The sequence below is a fragment of the Athene noctua genome, chromosome Z (genome assembly GCF_965140245.1).
Source record: "Athene noctua chromosome Z, bAthNoc1.hap1.1, whole genome shotgun sequence".
NCBI lineage: Eukaryota > Metazoa > Chordata > Aves > Strigiformes > Strigidae > Athene > Athene noctua.
The window spans coordinates 24,797,539-24,819,193 of NC_134077.1; the positions used below are offsets into that span (position 1 = coordinate 24,797,539).

General features: G+C 41.0%; 1 protein-coding gene across 1 annotated transcript in view; it reads right to left on the bottom strand.

Moving 5' to 3' along the window:
* The window catches only part of LOC141973229 (interleukin-6 receptor subunit beta-like), a 29,918-nt gene extending 17,498 nt beyond the window's left edge, over window positions 1-12,420 (bottom strand). Inside the window, exons 1-5 of the mRNA XM_074931567.1 lie at window positions 12,378-12,420; window positions 12,134-12,184; window positions 8,171-8,282; window positions 4,441-4,607; window positions 3,230-3,369 (exon numbers count right to left, since the gene is read on the bottom strand). Of these exons, the coding sequence (XP_074787668.1) occupies window positions 3,230-3,369; window positions 4,441-4,607; window positions 8,171-8,282; window positions 12,134-12,184; window positions 12,378-12,420 (513 nt within the window). The remainder of the gene's footprint in view (window positions 1-3,229; window positions 3,370-4,440; window positions 4,608-8,170; window positions 8,283-12,133; window positions 12,185-12,377) is intronic.
* Between the last annotated feature and the right edge of the window lie 9,235 nt (window positions 12,421-21,655).

Consider the following 21,655-nt stretch of genomic DNA (forward strand, 5'->3'; position numbering starts at 1 on the left):
CTAAGGAAATCCCTACACTGAAAACTGGACAAAAATGTATGATAGAGAACTGTTGCTATATGCTTGAACTATTTTACACCCTTCCCCAGACATCTATTTAAGGCTGCTTTTGGAGCACAATATCATGCATTAAGTGGACTTTTGGTCTGGTCATTTCCAGGTGTTACGATGTTTTTGGTAGAAGTACTATTTCAGATTGAAATACCTGTTTTAGCATTTGTCTCCTGTAAAGTTTTTTCTTAATTATATATATTTCGTAAAAAAGAAACAAGCCAACAAAACAAAACCAACAAAACCCCACTCAAATCCCTCACTTTTAAGTGACCAGTTCTCTTTGGTTTTCTGCAGTGCTTTTTTTTTTTACTGAATTAATTAACTTTCTATACTTCTGCTAATAAAGCTAGCTTGGTTACAAAAAAACCCCACAACACACAATATTACAGAAACACTCCCAGCCTCTGGCAGAACAACATGGAAGTGAAATCAATTTAAGACCCACATTAAATTACATTACATCTACATTAATTCTATTATTGATAAACATTTCTCAGCTAGCTTTATATAGCCTCTGTGCTTGCATGCCCACACTCACCCTCTCCCTTCAGTCCCATCTGCAAATGAATCACAGAATCACAGAATCATCTAAGTTGGAAAGGACCTTGAATATCATCTAGTACAACCATTAACCTAACACTGACAGTTCTCATCCATGGGTCCAACTGCACCATATCCCTCAGCACTATATCGACCCGACTCTTAACACCTCCACCTCCCTGGGCAGCCCATTCCAACGCCTAACAACCCACTCTGTAAAGAAATGCTTCCTGACATCTAGTCTAAACCTTCCCTGGCGCAACTTGAGGCCATTCCCTCTTGTCCTATTGCTTGTTACTTTGTTAAAGAGACTCATCCCCAGCTCTCTGCACCCTCCTTTCAGGGAGCTGTAGAGGGCGATGAGGTCTCCCCTCAGCCTCCTCTTCTCCAGACTAAACACCCCCAGTTCCCTCAGCCGCTCCTCTTACGACCTGTGCTCCAGACCCTGCACCAGCTCCGTTGCCCTTCTCTGGACACGCTCGAGTCATTCAATGTCCTTTGTGTAGTGAGGGGCCCAAAACTGAACACAGGAATCGAGGTGCAGCCTCACCAGTGCCGAGTACAGGGGTCAGATCCCTTCCCTGTCCCTGCTGGCCACGCTATTGCTGACACAAGCCAGGATGCCATTGGCCTTCTTGGCCACCTGGGCACACTGCTGGCTCCTGTTCAGCCGGCTGTCAATCCACACCCCCAGGTCCCTCTCTGACTGGCAGCTCTCCAGCCACTCCTCCCCAAGCCTGTAGCGCTGCTGGGGGTTGTTGTGGCCCAAGGGCAGCCCCCGGCATTTGCCCTTAGTGAAACTCCTCCAGTTGGCCTCAGCCCATGGCTCCAGCCTGTCCAGGTCTCTCTGCAGAGCCTCCCCACCCTCGAGCAGATCAACACTCCCACCCCACCTGGTGTCATCTGCAAACTGACTGAGGGTGCACTCGATCCCCTCATCCAGATCATCAATGAAGATGTTAAACAGGAGTGGCCCCCAAACCGAGCCCTGGGGGACACCACTCGTGACCGGCCCCCAACTGGATTTAACTCCGTTCACCACAACTCTCTGGGCCCGGCCATCCAGACAGTTTTTTACCCAGTGAAGTGTGTGCCCATCCAAGCCTCGAGCAGCCAGTTTTGCCAGGAGAATGCTGTGGGAAACGGTGTCAAAGGCCTTGCTAAAGTCAAGGTAAACTACATCCACAACGTCTCCCTCATCCAATAAGCAAGCCTACAAAAATGCAGCCTACATTCATGTCATGAAGAGTTTACAGCCTAAGTTCACAGGATCAGCTGGGACATGGGAAATAATGAACATTCATTACCTGTAATCTTTCAGTAATTGGTCATTCTCACCACCCAGTATGGCTGTCTTTACAAATCTTTCACATTACTAACTTGAATCTCCTATCTATCTCCTCTATCTCCAGAACTGTAGGACATGCACTTTTACTGCTCTAAACTCTCTGCTCTTCCACATGTTGTGTACCAGACTGTCTGAACAGGATTGTCTATCTATTGCACTACTGGGTGGAGTATGCTTGGGTATCTGGCTGTCCTAAAATGGTCTAGGAATTGTATGTCAATGAACAAGGGGACCATTTCAAGAATTGCATGTTCCTTGCACTGAGATGAAACCTTACATGGGCCACTCATAGTACTCCTTCTGAAGTAGCTAAACAAAGTGGCAGCCAGCTATGAGAGAAATGGAAAAAAATAGCATAGGTCTTCTGATATAAAGGGAAGAATGTGGGAGATTCCAGTGGTACAAAAGCAGCAAAGACACTCACAGGAGAGCACAGATGCTTAAGAAGTGGGAACAGTTGCTTTTTAGACAGTTTTCTTCTTGGAGTTCTGTTCTACCTGATAAGCACATATTCTTCATCCAGCTACAGATAACAGAGCTTGAAAACCGACAATTTCAGGGACTCAGTGATACAAATCATGTGTATGTGCATGCCTGCTGGCAAAGCCTTTTCATGGTATGCTGGTTGGCAAGGGGACGAATGCATGCAGATCTTACTGGAATTATGATTTTCCACCTCTTTCTTAGTTCCTTTAATTTAAGGTACTGTCCTCTTGCTGCACCATATTATCACCATTGCACATCCTAAAATGCATCTGTAACTTATCTTGTATGACAGCGAAATTATTTCTCTTCTTTCCAAAGAAGGAAATCTGGAAAACTGATACAAAAGTGTATGAATGGTTACCTTAAAAATCACAGCAAGCTGATCTCTAATCAGCTTGAAAATCTAATGGTACCTGCAAAAAGAGTAATATTGCCCATCACTTAAAGTGCTATCAGGATTTGAGTTTGTATGGCATTTCTGACATCTTTATCTTTTGCATCACTGATGGTTGTACTGTCTCACTGGAGGGTTAATGAACCAACTGACATGCCATTCTGCTTTTTTCTGTGTAAAACTATCAATCTTTCTTTCCCAAACAGCTTAGGATCTGTTAGAACAAAACTAAGAGACCTTTGTGAGATTTGCCTACAAACTGTCTTTGTGCTGTGCCTCCTTGCTATCCATCTTGTGTGTGCTTTTCAGTATCATCCAGTTGGTGTCCTGTCATATGTGCTATGTACCACTGAGCTGATAGTAAGGCACCTCATGTTCTCAAGTGATTGTCACACGGAAGTACTTACCAGCGTCCACTGAGTCGATTCTGTGAGTGCTTCTCTGTACCTCAGCTCATATGGTGTAGGAGTTGCAGGCAGGTCCCACTTTATTATCAATTGTTTTGTGATCTGATGAGCATTTATGTTAGATGGTGTCAAACACTTGCCTAAAATTGGAACATGCAGCTGTTATAGATGCAAGAGAAGCAGGAAAGTTGTGGTAATTATGTCTGTCAGATGTGGTTTTATAAAAAATAAAAGAGTTGGCACAATACTGAACACTGAAAGACTTTAAAAAGACAAATAAACAATTACTAAATCTTGATGGTATTGACAAAATAGGGTTGTTTCTCTTGTTTTTCTTTTGTGAATACTTCTACAGATTTCAAGAAGACCCTTTTCCTAAGCAGGTGCTATGAGTCTGAAAGGCAAAATAAAAATGTCAAGATGACCTATAATTGAGAATTGTATAAAAAAATTTCCAGAATGTCTTCCAGTTTCAGTAACTGTGTTTAGCTATATAACTGTAAGTGCAAATACATTTTTGTCTTTCCCTCCAATAAACACAAGATGGCCAGAAGTCTCCAGAGGAGGTCATACTGATAATTTGGGTTGCACTGGTAGTGCCCCCCAGCAGCAAGAAGCACTGTTTTTTCTTGGACCATGATTACTTTGAGAAGGTGAAGTTTGGGAAGCTCTTAAAGTTATCTCAGTGATCAGACACTGCAAGGAATCTTTAAATAAACATCTAAAGGACATAGTTAATAAGATTTCTTTTTTCATATCTCATGATAATGGGTAAGTGGCCTTCTGAAAGAGCTGAACTTTGAAAAGGTTTCTCAAAACTCTAAAGCTAACAAGGATTCCTTAAGTACATGATACTGAGCCAACCTGCTCCTTATAAACCAATAAAGTTGTTCAGAAAATGGTCAAAGAGGGCACAGGAAGCTGGTTAAGTACTGTACACAAGTATCACTACATACTTTTCTGGATATGACTATTTTACAGTTTAGCAAATTATTTAAAGCAAAACACTTCTTCCATAAAAGCTGACAAACTTCTGTTATTGACTTAAGTAAAGATTTCATCCAAGGAGGACAAACTGCATCTTAGTTCTCTGAATCAGTAAAAATAACAAGTGAATATTGGGAATGACAATTCTGGGAATAATCTTGAAAGAAAATGGTACCACTGTTTCAGATGGGCAGTGCAGTAACACAACTTGTAAAGAACTGTACCTGCTTCACTTGGTATAACTGAAATGTTCTTTCCTTTCACACAGCTGTCATGGGCGTAATTCACCGCTATCCAAATAGCTGCAGATCGTTTCATGTAGAGATTCCTTCTTCCTATTGTGATGGAGGATGATGATGTGTTTCGTTTAAAAAGTTTTGGTATTCTGTCCCTTCAGAGAAAAGAAAGCAGAATGAAAACCAAGCATTTTATTGTATTATAATTACTCTTTCATCTCCCTGCTCCAGAAAGCACATTACAGCAACTGGTAGTTTTCCAGGTACCTATATACAAAATTCAGAATCTTGAAATCTTGAAGGTGAGGCCTGAGCATCTAGAAAGAGCAAGTGTAATTCCACTACCATAGCAACTCTACCAAATATAAACATGCAAATTCTTGTTGTGTGGTAGAGAACTGTTAAATTTCTTAAACTTGTAAGGCACAGCATGATAAAAGACAAAATCCTTATGGCCTTCTTTTGTACTTACAGTGGGATATAAAGAGCATTCAGCTGGTATAAAACTGAGTTAGAAATTATGTCATAAAGTCTACTTGCCACCTACATAGGGGAACCTAAATTCTTTTTGAACAGCAAGATTTCCTAGATACCTGAATCTAAAATACCACAAAGGTATGAAAAACCTCTTACAATTTATACGCCTGTCTTCTGACTTTTGTTCTTCCAAAGCAAAGTGTGATAGAGATGTCTAAATGTCACCTCAGTCCTCAGCCCTGCAGACTTTTTCTGGTATACCTAATGCATACAGCACAGAATGTCCAGTAGGTGTAAGGCCTTGCATAGGAGGCTGTTCCTGTTCTGCCTGGTTTTTTTTCCCCATCTTCTCTCTCATTTACTCTTTGCCACAAAAGGAACAGATTTTTTTTCAATGTTAAATCTGTGCCAGTACAATGTTCTTAAAGAAATGGGCTGGCATACTAATTGCCTACCTACAAGTTTCAAGTGTTAAATGTGCTGATGCTGATCATGATACAACATTTAATAACTGAACTAAACCACTTGAAGGGTCCCCTATCTTCTGCTTCAGACTAGCTGTGAATCAGCCATTAGTATTGCAAAGCATGATTTCAAATGCTTGGATGGAACTTCTCTGTGGGAGTATTTATCTTTAATCGTTTTCTTCCTGACAACTAAATCATAAGGAGCAAGGATAAGGAACAACTTCAATGTCAAACTGATATTACTTGCAGAAAGGGGTGATATCATCTTCCAGGCAAGCAAAAAGCCCTTTCAAATGTTTTTTGTTTTCCTCTAACCCAGTAAAAAATGAGAAAGGAAGTTTTCCTTTAAGACCACTGAGTTGAATCCTTGGAGACTGAGGTTCAAGTGCTGTCTCTGTCTTGGGAAAATCAACATGTCTGTGAGGCAATTGCCTCCCCAGTCACCCATCCACCTCCTTTTTCACTCTTTTTTCTGCCTTCTCTGTTCATAATATCAACACTGCAGCCTAGGAACAGCACAGTCTGATTTTGGCTGAGACTAAGAGCAACTAGCTTACAAATACTTCAGCTGACAGCATCTCTACAGAAGCAGAGCCATTTCACAGGTACTTCTCCCCTTCCAAGAAATTGGGGCTTCTGGAAGACCCAAGAGGCAAGACATTAAATGCAGTGGGGTTTGGTTCTTATTACAAGTTAGCACCTGCTGTTATCTCCAGTGAGAAAATACTGAAGGTGATGGGGAGAGTAACCTCAGCCCTGAGGTGGTTGCTTTGCTCCCACCTGCAATGTGCAGATCACCCTGGGGAATTTCCCAGTGCAGTGACATTTCCTTAGCTTTAGGAGATGCTCCTCAATAGAGCTCTTTTTTTAATGCAGAGTGGTGGGTTATGTGGCAAAATAATCAGCAATGAGTATCAGAATTTGCCAACAGCATAGCGTGTTGTACCCTGTGTACCCCTTGATATGGTCTCATGGCAAATATCATGTCTTGTGATCTCATTTTTCTCTTCCTAAACATACCCTTAATCTCAAGGGAGATACCAAATATGAGAAAAATCCATTTTGTAATGTAGGTACTGAGACAGGAGTCTACCTGATGGGGGTTTTTTTTAACAGACCAATGGGCAGATGATGATTTAATCTGCCAATCTGTATTTTACCTGGTTTATTTGTTTTAGCTTTCTCAGAAAAGGCACAACTGAAGATACCCATATTTTAAGGTTAATCAGTTTAAGATTAACCCTACAAGTTCATTCCATCTATTAAATCAATACTTGATAATTCAGAATTGCAAGAAAATACATTAAAATCTATTTTTCTTATGTGCCTTACCTGGCATCTCCTTGAACACATGCTATAGCATAATATATAACGTACAGTAAAACCAGCTTAGTGTCTGTTGTTTGTTTGGTTGGTTTTTTTACTTTGAATGCATTAATGTTGAATATTCAATGTAGGTCAGTAGATGCAAATAGAACTAATTGGTTATGGTGATCTTTGGCAACAGTGTTTCAAACAGTGTGTTGGAGGCATGGAAAGATGTATAATGACTCTTTGTATTGAGTTTGTGTGACAAGGTTTTAGTAGGGGGAGGGGCTACAGGAGTGGCTTCTGTGAGAAGCTGCTAGAAGCTCCCCTCGTGTCTGAAAGGGCCAATGACTGCCAGCTCCAAGGTGGACCTGCCACTGGCCAAGGCTGAGCCCATTGGTGACTGTGGTAGTACTTCTGTTATATTTAAGAAGGGGAAAAAACCTGCAATTGCAGCCAGAGAGAGGAGTGTGAATATGTGAGAGGAACAACTCTGCAGACACTGAGGCCACTGAAGAAGGAGGGTGAGGAGTTGTTCCAGGCACCAGAGCAGAGACCCCCCCCTGCAGCCCCCGGTGCAGCCCCCGGTGAGGCAGGCTGTGCCCCTGCAGCCCATGGAGGTCCACGGTGGAGCAGATCTCCACCTGCAGCCCCTGGGGGACCCCACTCAGAGCAGGTGGATGCCTGACGGAGGCTGTGACCCTGCGGGAAGCCCACACTGGAGCAGGCTCCTGGCAGGACCAGTGGCCCCGTGGAGAGAGGAGCCCACGCTGGAGCAGGTTTGCTGACAGGACTTGTGACCCCATGGGTCTGTTCCTGAAGGACTGCAGCCCGTGGAAGGGACCCACAATGGAGAAGTCTGTGGAGCACTCTCTCCCGTGGGAGGGACCCCACACTGGAGTAGTCCTCGCCCTGTGGAAGAAGGAGTGGCAGAGACAACCAGTGATGAACTGACCACAACCCCCATCCCCTGCCCCCTGCACTAATCAGGGGGGAGAAGGTAGAAAATTGGGAAAGAAGTTAAGCCCGAGAAGAAGGGAGGAGTGAGGGAAAGGTGTTTAAGATTTGGTTTTCTCATTATTCTACTCTGATTTGATTGGTAATAAATTTTTTTTTTTCCCAAGTTGTCCTGTTTTGCCTGTGACAGTAATTGCTGAATGCTCTCCTGTCTCCTATCTCGACCCACAAGCCTTTCATCATATTTTCTCTTTGCTGTCCAGCTGAGGAGAGGGGAGTGATAGAACAGCTTTGATGGGCACCTGGTGTTTAATCAGGGTCAACCCACCACACTCTTACAAGCTCTTACAAATCAATAGGTAGTGATGAGATGTGAAGAAAGATTTTGACCAGTATTGTGTAACAATCTGCAATGTGATGCAAAATGTTGGAGCAAAACTCTGTCAGGTAGGAAGCATGCTGAACTGGAATGACACCCTTACATTTTCTGAAATTACTTTTAGACTTACCATTTTAAGAATATGGTATAATTAATTGTATTCGGAGCACTGGGTACTGGCAGCCAGGTGCAGGTTAGATCCTCATTTAATTCTTTGTAGCATACCAATTCATTGTCCCAATCTGCAAGATGAAAACGTGGACTGGAAGAGACCCCTCACAGGCAACTGTTTAACATTAATTGTTCACTAGTGCGAGGTGACTATGAGAAGCAAAACCAAATCCAAAACAGGCTATACACTTTTATACAACAAAATAAGGACTGGCTGTGAGTCCTTACATCATGTTTACTCTCAAGGCAAGTAGTTCACTAATGTTTAGGACAAGGGAGAGAGACATTTACAAACCTCATCAGTCCTAATGCTTCCAAGTAAAACCTGGTTTTCCTACATGAAGGTGGAAAAGGATAATTCTTCCGGTGTTTTATGATGCCGTTACCAGCTGTTATGTATCCAACAACATAGTGCTGAAATGCTTGCTATGGTGTTTCCTACAACTTTGGTGTCATTACACCTTTGAACTGTGTTTCTCTGCTTCGATAATAGTGATGTCTTGCCTCTGCACTTAATGCTACTGCATTCTCTGGCACAAAATTGCAGAAACAAACCGCATATATTCAAGGAAGCATTACTAGCTTTTGGCCCTCTACTTCAAGGAAAGCTATTGCAAGGTAATCTCCTTAAACCAGTTGACAAAAGTACTGTGAATCTCTGCCCTAAGAGACCTTAAATTTTTATCTTCCAGCTCTCCTCTGGTTTCAGACAGTGCCTGTCTTTCCATTGCATTTCTGGAAGTGCTCAATTGTTTGCTGAAAAAAGCCAGTGCTATACAAAGCATTGGCTTGTGGTGAGTTACCCCGGATCTGGGGAGCAAGGCCCTTCCATGGGGGAGCAGCTGTGATTTGGGAACCCTCGAGAACCAGGAGCATCTACCTTGCATGGGAGGGATGCACAGTTCACTAGCAGGATTATAAACTGGTATTGGCAACATCTGCCTGGAGCAGTTTATCAATTGTTAAACACAAATTTATGGACATTTTTGAAAGTGCAGGCCAGAACTGACTGCACACAAGGGTGAAACATCTTAGAAATGAATGCCATGCAATTAAGTTAGGGAAAAAAAGAAGAGAGGGACTGCATTTTAGAGTAACACCAAGGGCCAATATGATGTTTTCATAATTTCCAACTGGCAAGAACTACTGTAGAGATTCTTATAAATCATTATCGCTGCAGCATAGGGCTAATTATCAACCGTAGAACCGATTGACTAGACTCCAGAATTACTACAAAACCATCAGTCATCTCTATCTGGAGTTCAGAATAACACACTGTTGCTGGAGAAAAACAATATGTCACCTATACCAGCTTCATAAAGATCACATTATAAAGCAGGAGGACCATATGTTTATGTACAAAATGACTTTTAGAAAGAAAAATATGGGGGTTTTTTGTAACTGAACATATACATTTTTCAGTTGAAGGGAAATTAAACACTGATGACATTCTTAAAGGAACTCATTTTTGGTCTCTAGTGGTTAAGCTTATTTCAGTATTTCACAAATCTCTTATCAGAAATGGTAGTGATAAAATATGACTATTCTTCTTCTGCTTTGTGTCTTACTGTCTGAACTATTAGTTCACAAGAATTAGCCATGATGTCTCAAGGTACCACCCACACATCTAAAAAAACCCCAGAATTATTATTTTTTTTCCCTTCAGAAAAATAGATAAGGATCATAACAGGTACAGGATACTGAAGGTGATACAAATTAATTTTTCCTCATGAGTCACATGTTCTTTATATCTATTAGCTTCAGTGAGTTGCCAACAAGCCTATCAATCTTGAATAAGGAACATTTTGCTATTTGATAAGTAAATATGCGTATCTCTGGAGTTGGTGTCACAGCGTGATCATGATATCTCATAACAAAGGTTATGAGATAAAAGATCAGTCCTCCTGTCTTCCTCATCCAAAGCCATTTCTTCCTACCTACTTACTATTTTTGGTATTCATTCATCATTCAGATGGCAGCTGTATGTTTAAGTTAAAAGTCGATTTGGAGAAAAACTGTGTCCATCAGATGAGCACAGCTCAGACGTTAATACCCTTACCCTGTGAGACTTCCTTTCTCCTACTAAAAGAAATGTGCTTTTTTAATGAAGTTATGCTGCATCAGTTTAGGTGTCTGAAGCTTTCAGGAAGGTGTGGTTAGGTCTTCCTTGTTTCTACAACTGAATTCTTTAATATCCTAGTCTGATCACCAAACCAAATCTTGGCCACCTCAGGCACGGTACTCTAACAACTGGGGAAACCAGCAACTACTCTTACATTCTTCTCTTTTACTCCAAATTAAGCATTTCATTTACTTAGTTTCTTTTTTGTTGTTTTTTAAAAGAAATACCTGGAAACAAGACCTTTTTGGAACTGCAGTAACAATTCATGTCAGTATGTTTGTAGCATACTGCTCCTGAAACTATTTGAAATAACAGTTTTGGAGTGATGAGAAGAAAATATTTTCAGTCTGCTACTAAATTTCTACTAACTTCATCCCCAAGTAATTCATATTAACTGAAATCCAAGTGGTGACTGCAGCATCACAGACCTGTTTCCGCTTATAGAACAGGGGGTTGTATGGTTCCTCATGGTCTCAGTCTTACAGAAAACCTCTGTCTTGCTTTATGAGAAGACAGTATTAGAACAGACAAAGAAAAAATAGCAATTTTATATGTGGAAATTATGTATTAGCTCAACTAACACCACAATGCACAACCCTGCTGCCATCTGAAGTTCTATGTAACTTTCTCCAGATGAACACAATGAATGTTACACACTGGGTTTTTTTTTCACTCGTCCTATTTATGGATATTATTGTCCACATCCACATTCAATTTTATCCTAATGCTTTCTTGTTGTACGGCTTCCCCTTAAAGAACATGCATGCTACTAGTTCTTCCCATGTCACGTAACATGACTGTGCTCCAAGAACTCTGCAAAAAAATAAAAGAATGTTTGCTGTTCTGAAGACATCACAGCCCAGTTTCTTCTTAAAAAAAACAAAACCAAAAACCAAACAATTTTTTCACTTTGGAACTTCTGGGTTTTCTTCTTGTCCATCTGGTGTTCACAGTAATGCTTTAGTAGAATTTAGTCTGATTGGCTAATAGCAAGGACTAGAAAATTATCCTTGGCTAATTTCAGAAAAAATATAGTTCTCCCAGTGACATCCAGTGCCACTGTGTACTCAAAAAACAGCCTCTGCTCGTAGCAAGTGGGACATTTCTGCCTAAATTGAGCGTGAAGAGCATCAGATGACCATCTGCCGCATAATAACCTCTATCGAAACGTGCTGGACTGGTCCTTTTTGCCATTAACAGTAATTCCTCAGTGAAGTGTGACGCATAAATAATCGCCACACATAAGCGCTACAGATTCTACCGACTTTTGCAATGACGGTGGCGTGCCCACTCGGGGTTTATTGACAGCTCGCTGATTACCTCCGCGTAGCTGTAAACGCTGCGTCACCCCACCGGCACAGCTGCCCGCGCTGCCTTGCGCGGGTTTTCCCGCCAGGAAACTGCAGACGATGCTTCCGAGATAAAAATCCGGCTTTCCGAGGGCGGGCGGGCAGCGCCCGGAGACCCCGGCAGCGCCCCGGGCAGGGCGCGGGGGGCGGGGCCGAGGGCCGCGGGGGCGGGGCGCGGGGGGCGGCCGCCGGGCGGGGCCCAGGCAGCGGGCGGGGCCCAGGCAGCGGGCGGGGCCCAGGCAGCGGGCGGGGCCCAGGCAGCGGGCGGGGCCCAGGCAGCGGGCGGGGCCCAGGCAGCGGGCGGGGCCGTGAGGTAGGTGCGTGGGCGGTGCGAGGCAGCGACCCCCGCGGGGGGTTGTGGGAGCGCGGCGCTGGCGGGCGTCGGGAGCCCGTCGGCCCTGGGGTTCGTGTGTGCCCTTGCGCAGGTATTACGTGAGAAATATTTACCCACCCGGGAGCTGCTGACAAAACGGAAAATCCAAGTCTATGCAGTTGCAGGAATCTGGGGAATAAAAAGGAATCGTTTAACAAGGCGACTGTGAAAGAAAGGAAAAAAATGTTCCTGGCTATTGTTTTTCCTACCTACAGAACTTAATTCGGTCATGGTTTTGGTAATAAAGTCTGGCCTTTGAGTAATGTTAAGGTTTTCTACAGTTTATAAACAACAGTAAGTTGCGCAGCAAGTGAAAACTCACCTGTTGCCAAGAAGAAGATAGCAGCGAGCAGAGAATTCTTCATCTTGTCTGTAAAGAACCATAAAGATTACCGTCAACATGACACTGTCTTCAGTCTACTTTTCATACTTCCTGTACTGTTACTGACTGAACACAATTAATAGGTTTATTAATGACAATGAGAGAGACACTTGAGCTCCAAGTTATTAATCATAGTTATCAAATCCTAACAACCTGTCTGAAAAACAGAAACTCCCCCTTGGTGTTTGTAAGAAGTCACAGTGAGATCCTTAATAGTGTGTGAGATATCAGCAGTGCAAACTGAATTAAGCTCATATAGGTACTTCAAGCTCCTTTGAAAATCCTAGCCTAAATGTCAGTGAGAATTAGAAGTACTGATATCAATAAAAAGTAAGTCAAGGTGTTTGACTTACTCAAGTACAAATGCTTGGATACTGTAGAAATAATAGCAGCAGAATACCCTGACTGACTTCACTTTTCTGAATTTGTTTCCTATTCAAATTTCACCACTGCAAAGATGCTGTATCTATGTTGTTGGTACCAACACTGGGAGCCCTAATGTAAACAAAAATCACGATATCTGTAAATCAGTTGTGACTATAAACTTCGCATCCATTAAGTCTGCTCAGAGAACAGTTAAAACAACTTTAGGCACAGAAGCCCCCAGAACCAAAATATCTGTTGCTGCTAAAGCAGTAAAGGGGAATTTTCAGAAAATTTCACTACTATGGGAAATTTCCCTTCTGGGCTTAGATAGTGGCAATTAGAGACTGGGTTCAGACCTACCTGGTGATAGGCAAATTATTAACCTATCTTGGCAACCATAGTATATTTCAGGTTGAGTATTGACTAGCAAAAAAAAAAAAAAAAGAAAAAAAAAAAGTTTAAAATGAATCACTTTCTTAAAGAGAGAGAGTTATGGACATGCTTCTGGGCCTGGTCTATAGTAGGAGTGCGTGACTAATGCATAAGCTACATCTTATCAGATTTTCTGAAGGGCACAGTCATGAGATGCAAGTGAACAAGGAATTCTACTGAGTGTTACAGGGGGTTTCCTAGTGGTGAAATTGTTTGAGCTTGGGAGTAAGGTCCAAAATGCTGAAGGATGGTGGATACAGCATGTACAGGCAGGTTCAAAACCTCCCTTATCTGAGTGAGCCAAAAATCAGCCTTGACAGTGCTTCCCACAAAGAATATGTTCAGCAAGAAAAAAACTGACAAAAAGAAAATGCAAGTCATACACAAGAGAGATTTTGAAAGTGGGGATTGAAGAGTTAGAGTAGCGTAGAAGTCAAGAGATCGAGAATACGAACTATATGTATTGATTTGACATGACCAAGATAATCACATTTAAAATAACCCAAATGAAAACCATTTACATAACTCAATGCAAGAGCAGGAAACTGGATTCAGTGTGCACAGAATTAGGACAGAGCATTCTGGAGAGAAATAAACCCAATAAGGCAAGTCCATATTATCTTTGATGAAACTCTAGATCTCAGTATGAATGCTATTGCAATTTAAAGAATAAAGTCAATTGTAGCAAGTGCAGAAAATACATTGCCAGTCAAAATAACAGAGGAGATAGAATCCTGAAAACTGGAATTTGTCGTGGGAGAAAGAGCCCATCTTTAATTATAGCTCAGCTAGCAAATTGTGACAGTAACCTTTTAATATATAACAAAAGTTGGCTTATTATTTTAGAGGTAAATTTTGCATAGAGCCACTTTTTCAAATATTTAATATTTCAGCTTTTTCACCGCTACGAATTTGTATCAGAATTATGTTATTCAGATGAGGATAAATTATGCCATCTTCTGTGATGTGCTCAAAATTGCAGAACGACTGGAGAATACTCCAACCTTGCTTCATTTGTGACCTAAATCGTTTCTCAGACCTAGGTTTATGCATTATTATAGATGTGGTTTTCTGGAATGCTTATTCAAGTGCCTTGTCATTTGCTTATTTAAGTTGCCTTGTCACTTGCTTAAAGTTCTACAGTAAAAGACACCGCAGGCTTTTGGTCTCCCCAGAATGCAATCTTTAAATAAATGAACTCTTCTATTTAGATGGGATTATATCATGTAAATTAATAAAAACCCCATAGCATCATTCTCTGTTCCCTGCCCCAACTTTATCTGTTAACTGTTACTTCAAAGGAAAAATATTCTCTGAAGACAGCAGGCACAGTGAAGAACATGCTGCTGGCCCCCTTGTCCTGCTCCATACCTGTGGAACCCCATCTCTTGTAGCCTTGGACATCACAGGAGGGCTGGTCAGATTGTGAGGTTGTGAGTACATTTTTTGCAGGTGAGCCTTGTGCCCACGAATGCTGATGAACGAGAAGGGGTCAGAAATCTTGTTTGCTCAGAGTCCTAAATACGTTCTGAAATGGTTTGGATTATGTGTGACCAGCAGCCCTGTTAAAGAGCATTCAGAACCTAGTGGGCAGCTGGAGTAGAATGTAGACTGAAGAGGAGGAATCAGAAAAGGAATATTGCATTTCTATTTGAAGTCTTACCTTGTCAGAAGTGCAAATAGTTGAGGTCTTCATTTTCTCCAGGTTGAATCTGTGTGTATTCCTGCTAGCTCGCTGCTTCTCTGGTGAAAAGTTTAGTTCCAACTGGTCACAGTTGATCTGTTTCAGGCATATTGTAACAAATTCAATACTGTAGCAAATTCAAATTAGTTTTGGCTATCAGTAGTACATGCTGAAGTCCTGTATTATTCCTCTATGGATCTAAGGTAGAGCTACATTATTTTTCACAAGTTATTTCTCATATAACTCTGTTTCTGATAAGCAGACCTCCAGGTCTGTAAAAGATCTGACAGATTCTTACAGAGTGTTTTTATGGCCAAAAAAATACATGAGTATCTAAATTCAGAGAGCAACTCTCATGTGGTCTTTGAAAAAAAAAAAAAAAAAAAAAAATCCCCCTCAGCCACACCCCCTGGGGGAAATTTGCTGTGATAGGGAGTCTCCCACACACACTCTTTCATCCTTTCTGAGTTCAAGTTACATCGTGAAGCAGCTTATCATTCAAACAGTTCTGTGCTATCTTAATGAAAATCACAGTCTTTACCCTAACACATCTGCTGAGCAGAGACCATCAAAAAGTTAATATAAGAGATCTATCTGTCCTGGAGGTTTAAAAAAATCCAAGTACAGATGAAGCATAAATGTCACTACTTGGGTGAAGATTCCTTTGAAGAAAAAAAATGGAGGAAACTAAATCGATTTCATTAAGTCCAAATGTGGACTAAATTCTGCTTATACTAGAGTAGATCTGGGGTCTCACTGCTGGTGATGTAATGCTACATCTCCTTAAGTGTGGATGCAAGTTCTGCCTACTGTGTCAGACTATTTATAAGAGTTGAGGCAGTATGATTAGATGAGACAGGCAACTTCTCTTTACTACAGCACCACAGTTAGCACTACAGGCTTGTTTGTGGGACAGTGGGAAGAAATTCTCCCTGGGGGAGCAGAGTTCAAGACACACCTTGGCTGAGCTGTGTGCAGAACCAGAGTCTTGAGTATTATGGTTTGAACTGGAAACAAGATCTTCACCTCCGCTAGATCACCCCTAAGCACATCTTACTTATCAGTCTTACTGAGCTGTAGTCTCTGACTGGTCTGAAAATATAATGTAGGAGTCTGCTTAGCTTTGTGTTCGTTATGTCTTCCTGTGCAGCCAAGAGAAGAATCAAGGATCAGCCTTAAATTTTTCCATCATATTTAAGACTTTATTAAAGGGGACTTAGTGCTTTTAAGCAAGCAGATGAGCAAGAAAATAAGCCTTCTTCCTTCCTATCCTGTTTGGCTTACCCAGTGGGCCTGCATCTGCTACAGGGAGTTGTTCTGGGATATATGGTGTGGAAACAGAAGTTGACAAAAGCTTGTCTATGCTCTCCCCGTACACACTTGTGGGAGTAAGCTTTACCTTTCTGAAGTCTACAGAAAAAGCTGGCTTTTTTTGTTTGTTTGTTTTTTGTTTTGTTTTGTTTTTGTTTGTTTGTTTTTTATGCCTGCTTTTTTTAATCCCTGAGGCAAGTGGGAGAAGATATAAACATCTGAGTCACTTTTTTGTTTGTTTGTTTGTTTGGTTTTTTCCCTGGGATTCCTCCTGGGCAAAGAAATGCTTTCTAGTGAAACAGAACTATTATAGGAAGTATATGTGGAGAAAGTCGAAGAAAGCAGTATGAAGAATCTTGCAGAAGGTAAACTTTTTTAACATAGTGTTCTGTGCTCATGGTATTTTATCCTACCCTTTCAACTTCAGTAGCAGTGCGTGTATTTGTGCTGTTAGTGTAACTCTTTCACAGTCATCTTTTCTCCATGGTAATTTTTCTCTCAGTATTTTATCCAGTGTAACTGGGCTGCCATGTCATTACCTTTTTTAAATTCAAAGATTTTCAAGCATTTTTACTTGGAAGAAAGTGATTTAAAAGTAGTAATTATGGTAACTGAGTCATCAGGGTTTGTATACATGTTCACTTGTGACTTTATTACTCTTGGCCATTTTCTTTTTCCCTCTCCTATTATTACCCAACAGATAACCTGGGGGAAATATTTTTTTGAGAAATCATTTAATTAGCTTTATCAAAACTTATTTCAGTTATCTTAAAATAATTCACAAATAGCTCCTTGCCATTCCTGTGTAGAATAAAAAGCCTGGAAGGGCCTAGATTTGCCAAGCTGGAGTAACAGTGTCATGATTTTCATTATCCCATGTATCTTTCAGAGCTCAGTGACTGGAACAGCTGCTCAGAAGGTGGGATCCGTTAAATTTACTTTGTCTGCCTGAGGGCTTTGGATATGGGACCAACCACTGTGCTTTAAGACATCCTGACATGGCCTATTTTGAATCTCCCCTTCAAGATTATTCTGCTTTATATCAATAATAATTCACAAAAATCCTGTGAGCAAGGATTAGTATCTGGTGAATCACATCCCATTTAAACATTTTAACTGTTAACCTAGAGCATCACATTCTAGCAAGAGTGACTAAAGAGTGCCCCTACGAAAAATACCTAGCTATCCTAGTAATTAGGGTATTCTTCTGACAATTGAGAAATCCAGATTTCTTGTATGCCTGGATAAGAATATAGAACCAAACATTTTTGCAACTTTAGTTTTTCATTTGGCTGCCAATAGATTATGGCCCTGATTATGCCCCCTTTGGAGAAAAAGACTGGCTGTCCATAAACTCTGAGAAATTATGGTGGTCTTGGCTTTTTTGTAGCACAGTGTGAATGTTTATACTGACTCTTAGCCTGCATCTTAGGTTTTCTGCTAGAAACACAGGAGTACCAGGGATGTCGTGGCTGCCTGAAGTTTCTGCCCTGCTGTCAAGGGTAACAACTTCTTGCAGTTTCTGTTGTGAACTGAACTAGTTCAATCTTAAGTTTGGTTTTTTTGTTCTCATCCCTCATACTGGAGGCTGTTCCTGAATTTAGCAGTCCCTGGTGAGACTTCCTTCTAGCTTCCAGCTTTATATTTATTCCTGGCTGGATTATATGTCTAAATTTTTGCAACTACTTTAAATATTTTCTTTTATACCTCATACTGATTATCAGTCTATGTTTTGATAGGTTTAAACAAATGATTCCTTTTTAGTCTATTTTTACATTAAAAATATTCCATTTCCCAGTTATCTCATTAGTCTTTCTCTGGGCAGTCTGATTCTCTGAGATGTTGCTGCTAATGAAATAGTACCAAAGAAAAACAATTGCTTAGGCTGTTGCTGCTGTTGCCCCTATTTTATCTCCCTTTGGCTGGGGGTGCTGTCGGGGCAAAGTCTCTTCCTGCTGGCCACAAAGGTTCATGCTTTCATTTCTGAGTTGGTGAAGTGTGGTTCAGTTGTTATCAAAGGAATGTGGCAGTGTGGGTCCAAACCAGCAGTATATCCCATCACGAAGAGGCTGATTTGAATGCTGGAGACTGAAATGGCACCTAGAGGTCATAATTTTGGCTTGTCTGCAAGTGTGTTGCAAGGATTCAGGGAGGAGAGGGGGACAGCATGGGGCATTTTGCAGTGTGAGCATCCTCCGCTTGCAAGCTGAGAGCATGGAGCAGCACGATGCATCTCTGAGGAGCAGTTTCAGAAGTAACAAAGTGGTGCAGGCTTGGCCCTGCTGTTTAACCAATGTATGTAAAATGCATTGTGATTAAAAAAATAAAAAACATAAAAATCTTAAGGGATATCCTTGGTAAAAAATAAATACTTCAAGCAAAGCTCCCAATGATTCCTTATGATACAGTAATGCCAAACTGCCCTCTGTAAATTTCCCTCTCTCATTTTGAAGACTGCAAAACTTAGGTCTCTCCAGTTAAAAAAAAATATTTTTTTAATAGGATTTTCTTCTATTTTCTGAGGCAAAAAATGATTACTTTATATCTGTGAAATGGTGGTGGGTTTACTTGATGAGTTCTCAGCAACACCCTTAAAGTAACATGATAGGGGAGATGAGGTAAAAGTGGCTGCATGAGACAGTGAAAATCTGCATAATTACCATGATTGCAAACTCCTTTTTTCATGAAGGGAGGGGAAGGCCATGGAGGGAGCATGACAGGAAAATAGGAATCATATTAAGAGTGAAATGACATGCCAAAGAGTAAGGCTGAACTGAAGAGGCTATAAGCAACCCTGAAATTGGGGAAGATTGGATCTAATCTTTGTGGCTTTTTCTCATTTACATAACGAATTGACATCAACGTTTTAGTGCTCGGTTTCCTCCTCAGGCACTGGTTCTTGGCAACAAAACAGTATCTGGTCAATATGTAGACTCCAGTGCTCAGCTGACAAGGATACGAGAAATTTGTGAAAGATAGATCTTCCAGGTTACAAAACAGTTGTTGCAAGATGAGGTAGGACTGCACTCAAGAGAAAATGGTTAATCGTAGTTTGCAATTCCCAGTCCTGGACTACTGGCAAAGTAAGAGCTAGAGTGACTGGTGAGCTGGACTGCCTGTGGGTCTCTGACTTGATATTTCCATTCTGTCTGAATGCTTAGAGGTAGGTGGTTATAAAACATGATGTTTAAGCACACTAAAGAGATCTGTTCTCCCTGTAAAACAATGTAAGTATTAAAGGATCCAATTCTGTATCATACATGGCTATACACAGGCAAAGTAAGTGCTGCCACTATAGGATAATACCCTTTGCAATAGTTCCGGGCAAAGAACAATCATACTTGACATATATTTGTCTGAGGGGTTTACTTTGGCTGTGTGGTTATAAGCGGATGTAAATGCAATCTGATATCTCTATATACCACCCTGTTTTTCAGAAAAACAGGGCTCAGATGAACAGGGGAGTGTCCTGGGATACAGTGTGATAGCTGGGAAAAGCAGTTGCTGATCATCAGTTACTGCTGGGTCATGCAAACAACCTTGTGGTGCCCTGCCCCACCTAACACAGGAGCTTATGCTGCTGTGGGCAGAATACACATCAACTCTGAATGGTGGAAAGCTAGAGATGGTTTATGAAAGCTACCTTTCTTTGCTTCTGAAATAAAACCTGTGGCCTGGCTTGTTTGACCCAACTTGCTGTGAGCATCACTTCAGTAGTAAAAGAAGCCAGAGGACTAAATCCATGCTTAGCCATAAATTCAGCTTTATAAAAGTGAACTTTTTTTTTCACTAAACAAAGTGAAAAAGCTCTCTGAATGGGAAGAAACAACACTGCAATGAACTGAGAACAATTTTTATTTCATTTATCCCTTCTGCCTCAGGCTCTTAAATGAAAGAAGAGAGCTTCTGAGTCACCAGTTCCAGTCTTTTTGAAGATATTTGCAGTCACTTGTTTGTATATTGGTCAGACTCCAACTTAAAATTAGTTATTTCTGATTCTCATTACTCCTTATGGAAAGCTATTCCAGAAATGTACATATCTCAGAGCTATTTGTAAGAAAGCATCTGAGTGTCTAGTTTGTTTTTCCTTTTGGAATAATTCAGAGGCAGAATTATAAAGCAATACTACAAATCTCTTTTCATTCTTCCTTTCTAGTATTATTAGAGGGGAATACAATCTTGCAAGACACTGCTATGTTTAACCCATTATCTTTGGAGTCATTGTGGCAATGGCCCTCTAGTTCCATGTTTAATGGCAGTCTCAGAGGTTAGCAGTAGTCTCTCCAAACATGGGACTCTATATGATAAAAAGAATTTGAAGCATCCTTTGATGCAATCATTCTGTCACGCTGCTCAATGAAGAAGGTCTGGATTTCCTTAATTTATTACACTACAAGTGGCATCACAAATGCATAGCACAAGAGGTACTAAAAATTCATTAGTTTTTACTAAGTGTAATGGTCATTAAGATAGCTCTTAGTCAGTAAACTTGGATAGGTAGTGAAATGCAAAATCTGACTTTTGTACAATATTTCATACTGACTCTTGCTGTCTCTCAGTTCACTGTTTTCCTCAGTCTCACCCAACCTGCAGTTATCAAAGTACCTCGAGTTTTTCACTGACTAGGAAATCATTAGTATTAAGACTAAACATGACTCAGGCAATGCCCATGGTCCTATGTAAGCTGCAATGAGTGGGATGTTGTACTGTCAGCTAGGTCTAAAAAGCCATCCTCCAAGGACCACACACAGACCAGTTGAAGAGCTGAGGCTGTTGCTGACAGGCCAAAGGCCTGTTGCTGTCAGGCCTTCTGCAATGATCCCCCCTTGGGTGGAAAGTAGAAGATCTTTTCCTTCTATCTTCTCCTTCACTGATTTTTTCCACACAAAACCTGGCTATGAGTTCTGTGAAGACTGCTTAAACTTGGCAGTGCCTCACAGTGACACAAATCCAGTAATGCCTTTTTTGTTAACTGAGTTTCTAAATCATGAAGAGTAAGAAAAAAATAACACACACATCACAGATCTGAAACTCTGATAAGTTTCTAAGTAGTGTTGTGTAGGCTTTGTACATCAAGTTCTCACTCATGTTACTGGATAAGGTTAGCACAAGAAAAGAAGCAGTTAATAGAGGGAAAAATTCAAGAAAGGTCACATTTCTTTGCATTACTTTCTTACAACTTATTTAAAGGAGAGGGTTTTTTCATTAAATAATTTAAAAAGTGAAAATTATAGTGCAGGTCAGAAGCAATTAATGTGCATCCTGTACTAGCTAATCTGCTCACCTCAAGGAAGTTTGTCTTCAGAGATTGAAAGATAAAAGTCAGACTCAGAAATATGTTCTCTCATGTCACCTTCCATGCTTTAAAGAGCAAAACTTAAAGTTGAAGGAGACTGACGCTTAAATTGAAATCTCTCTTTAGGGG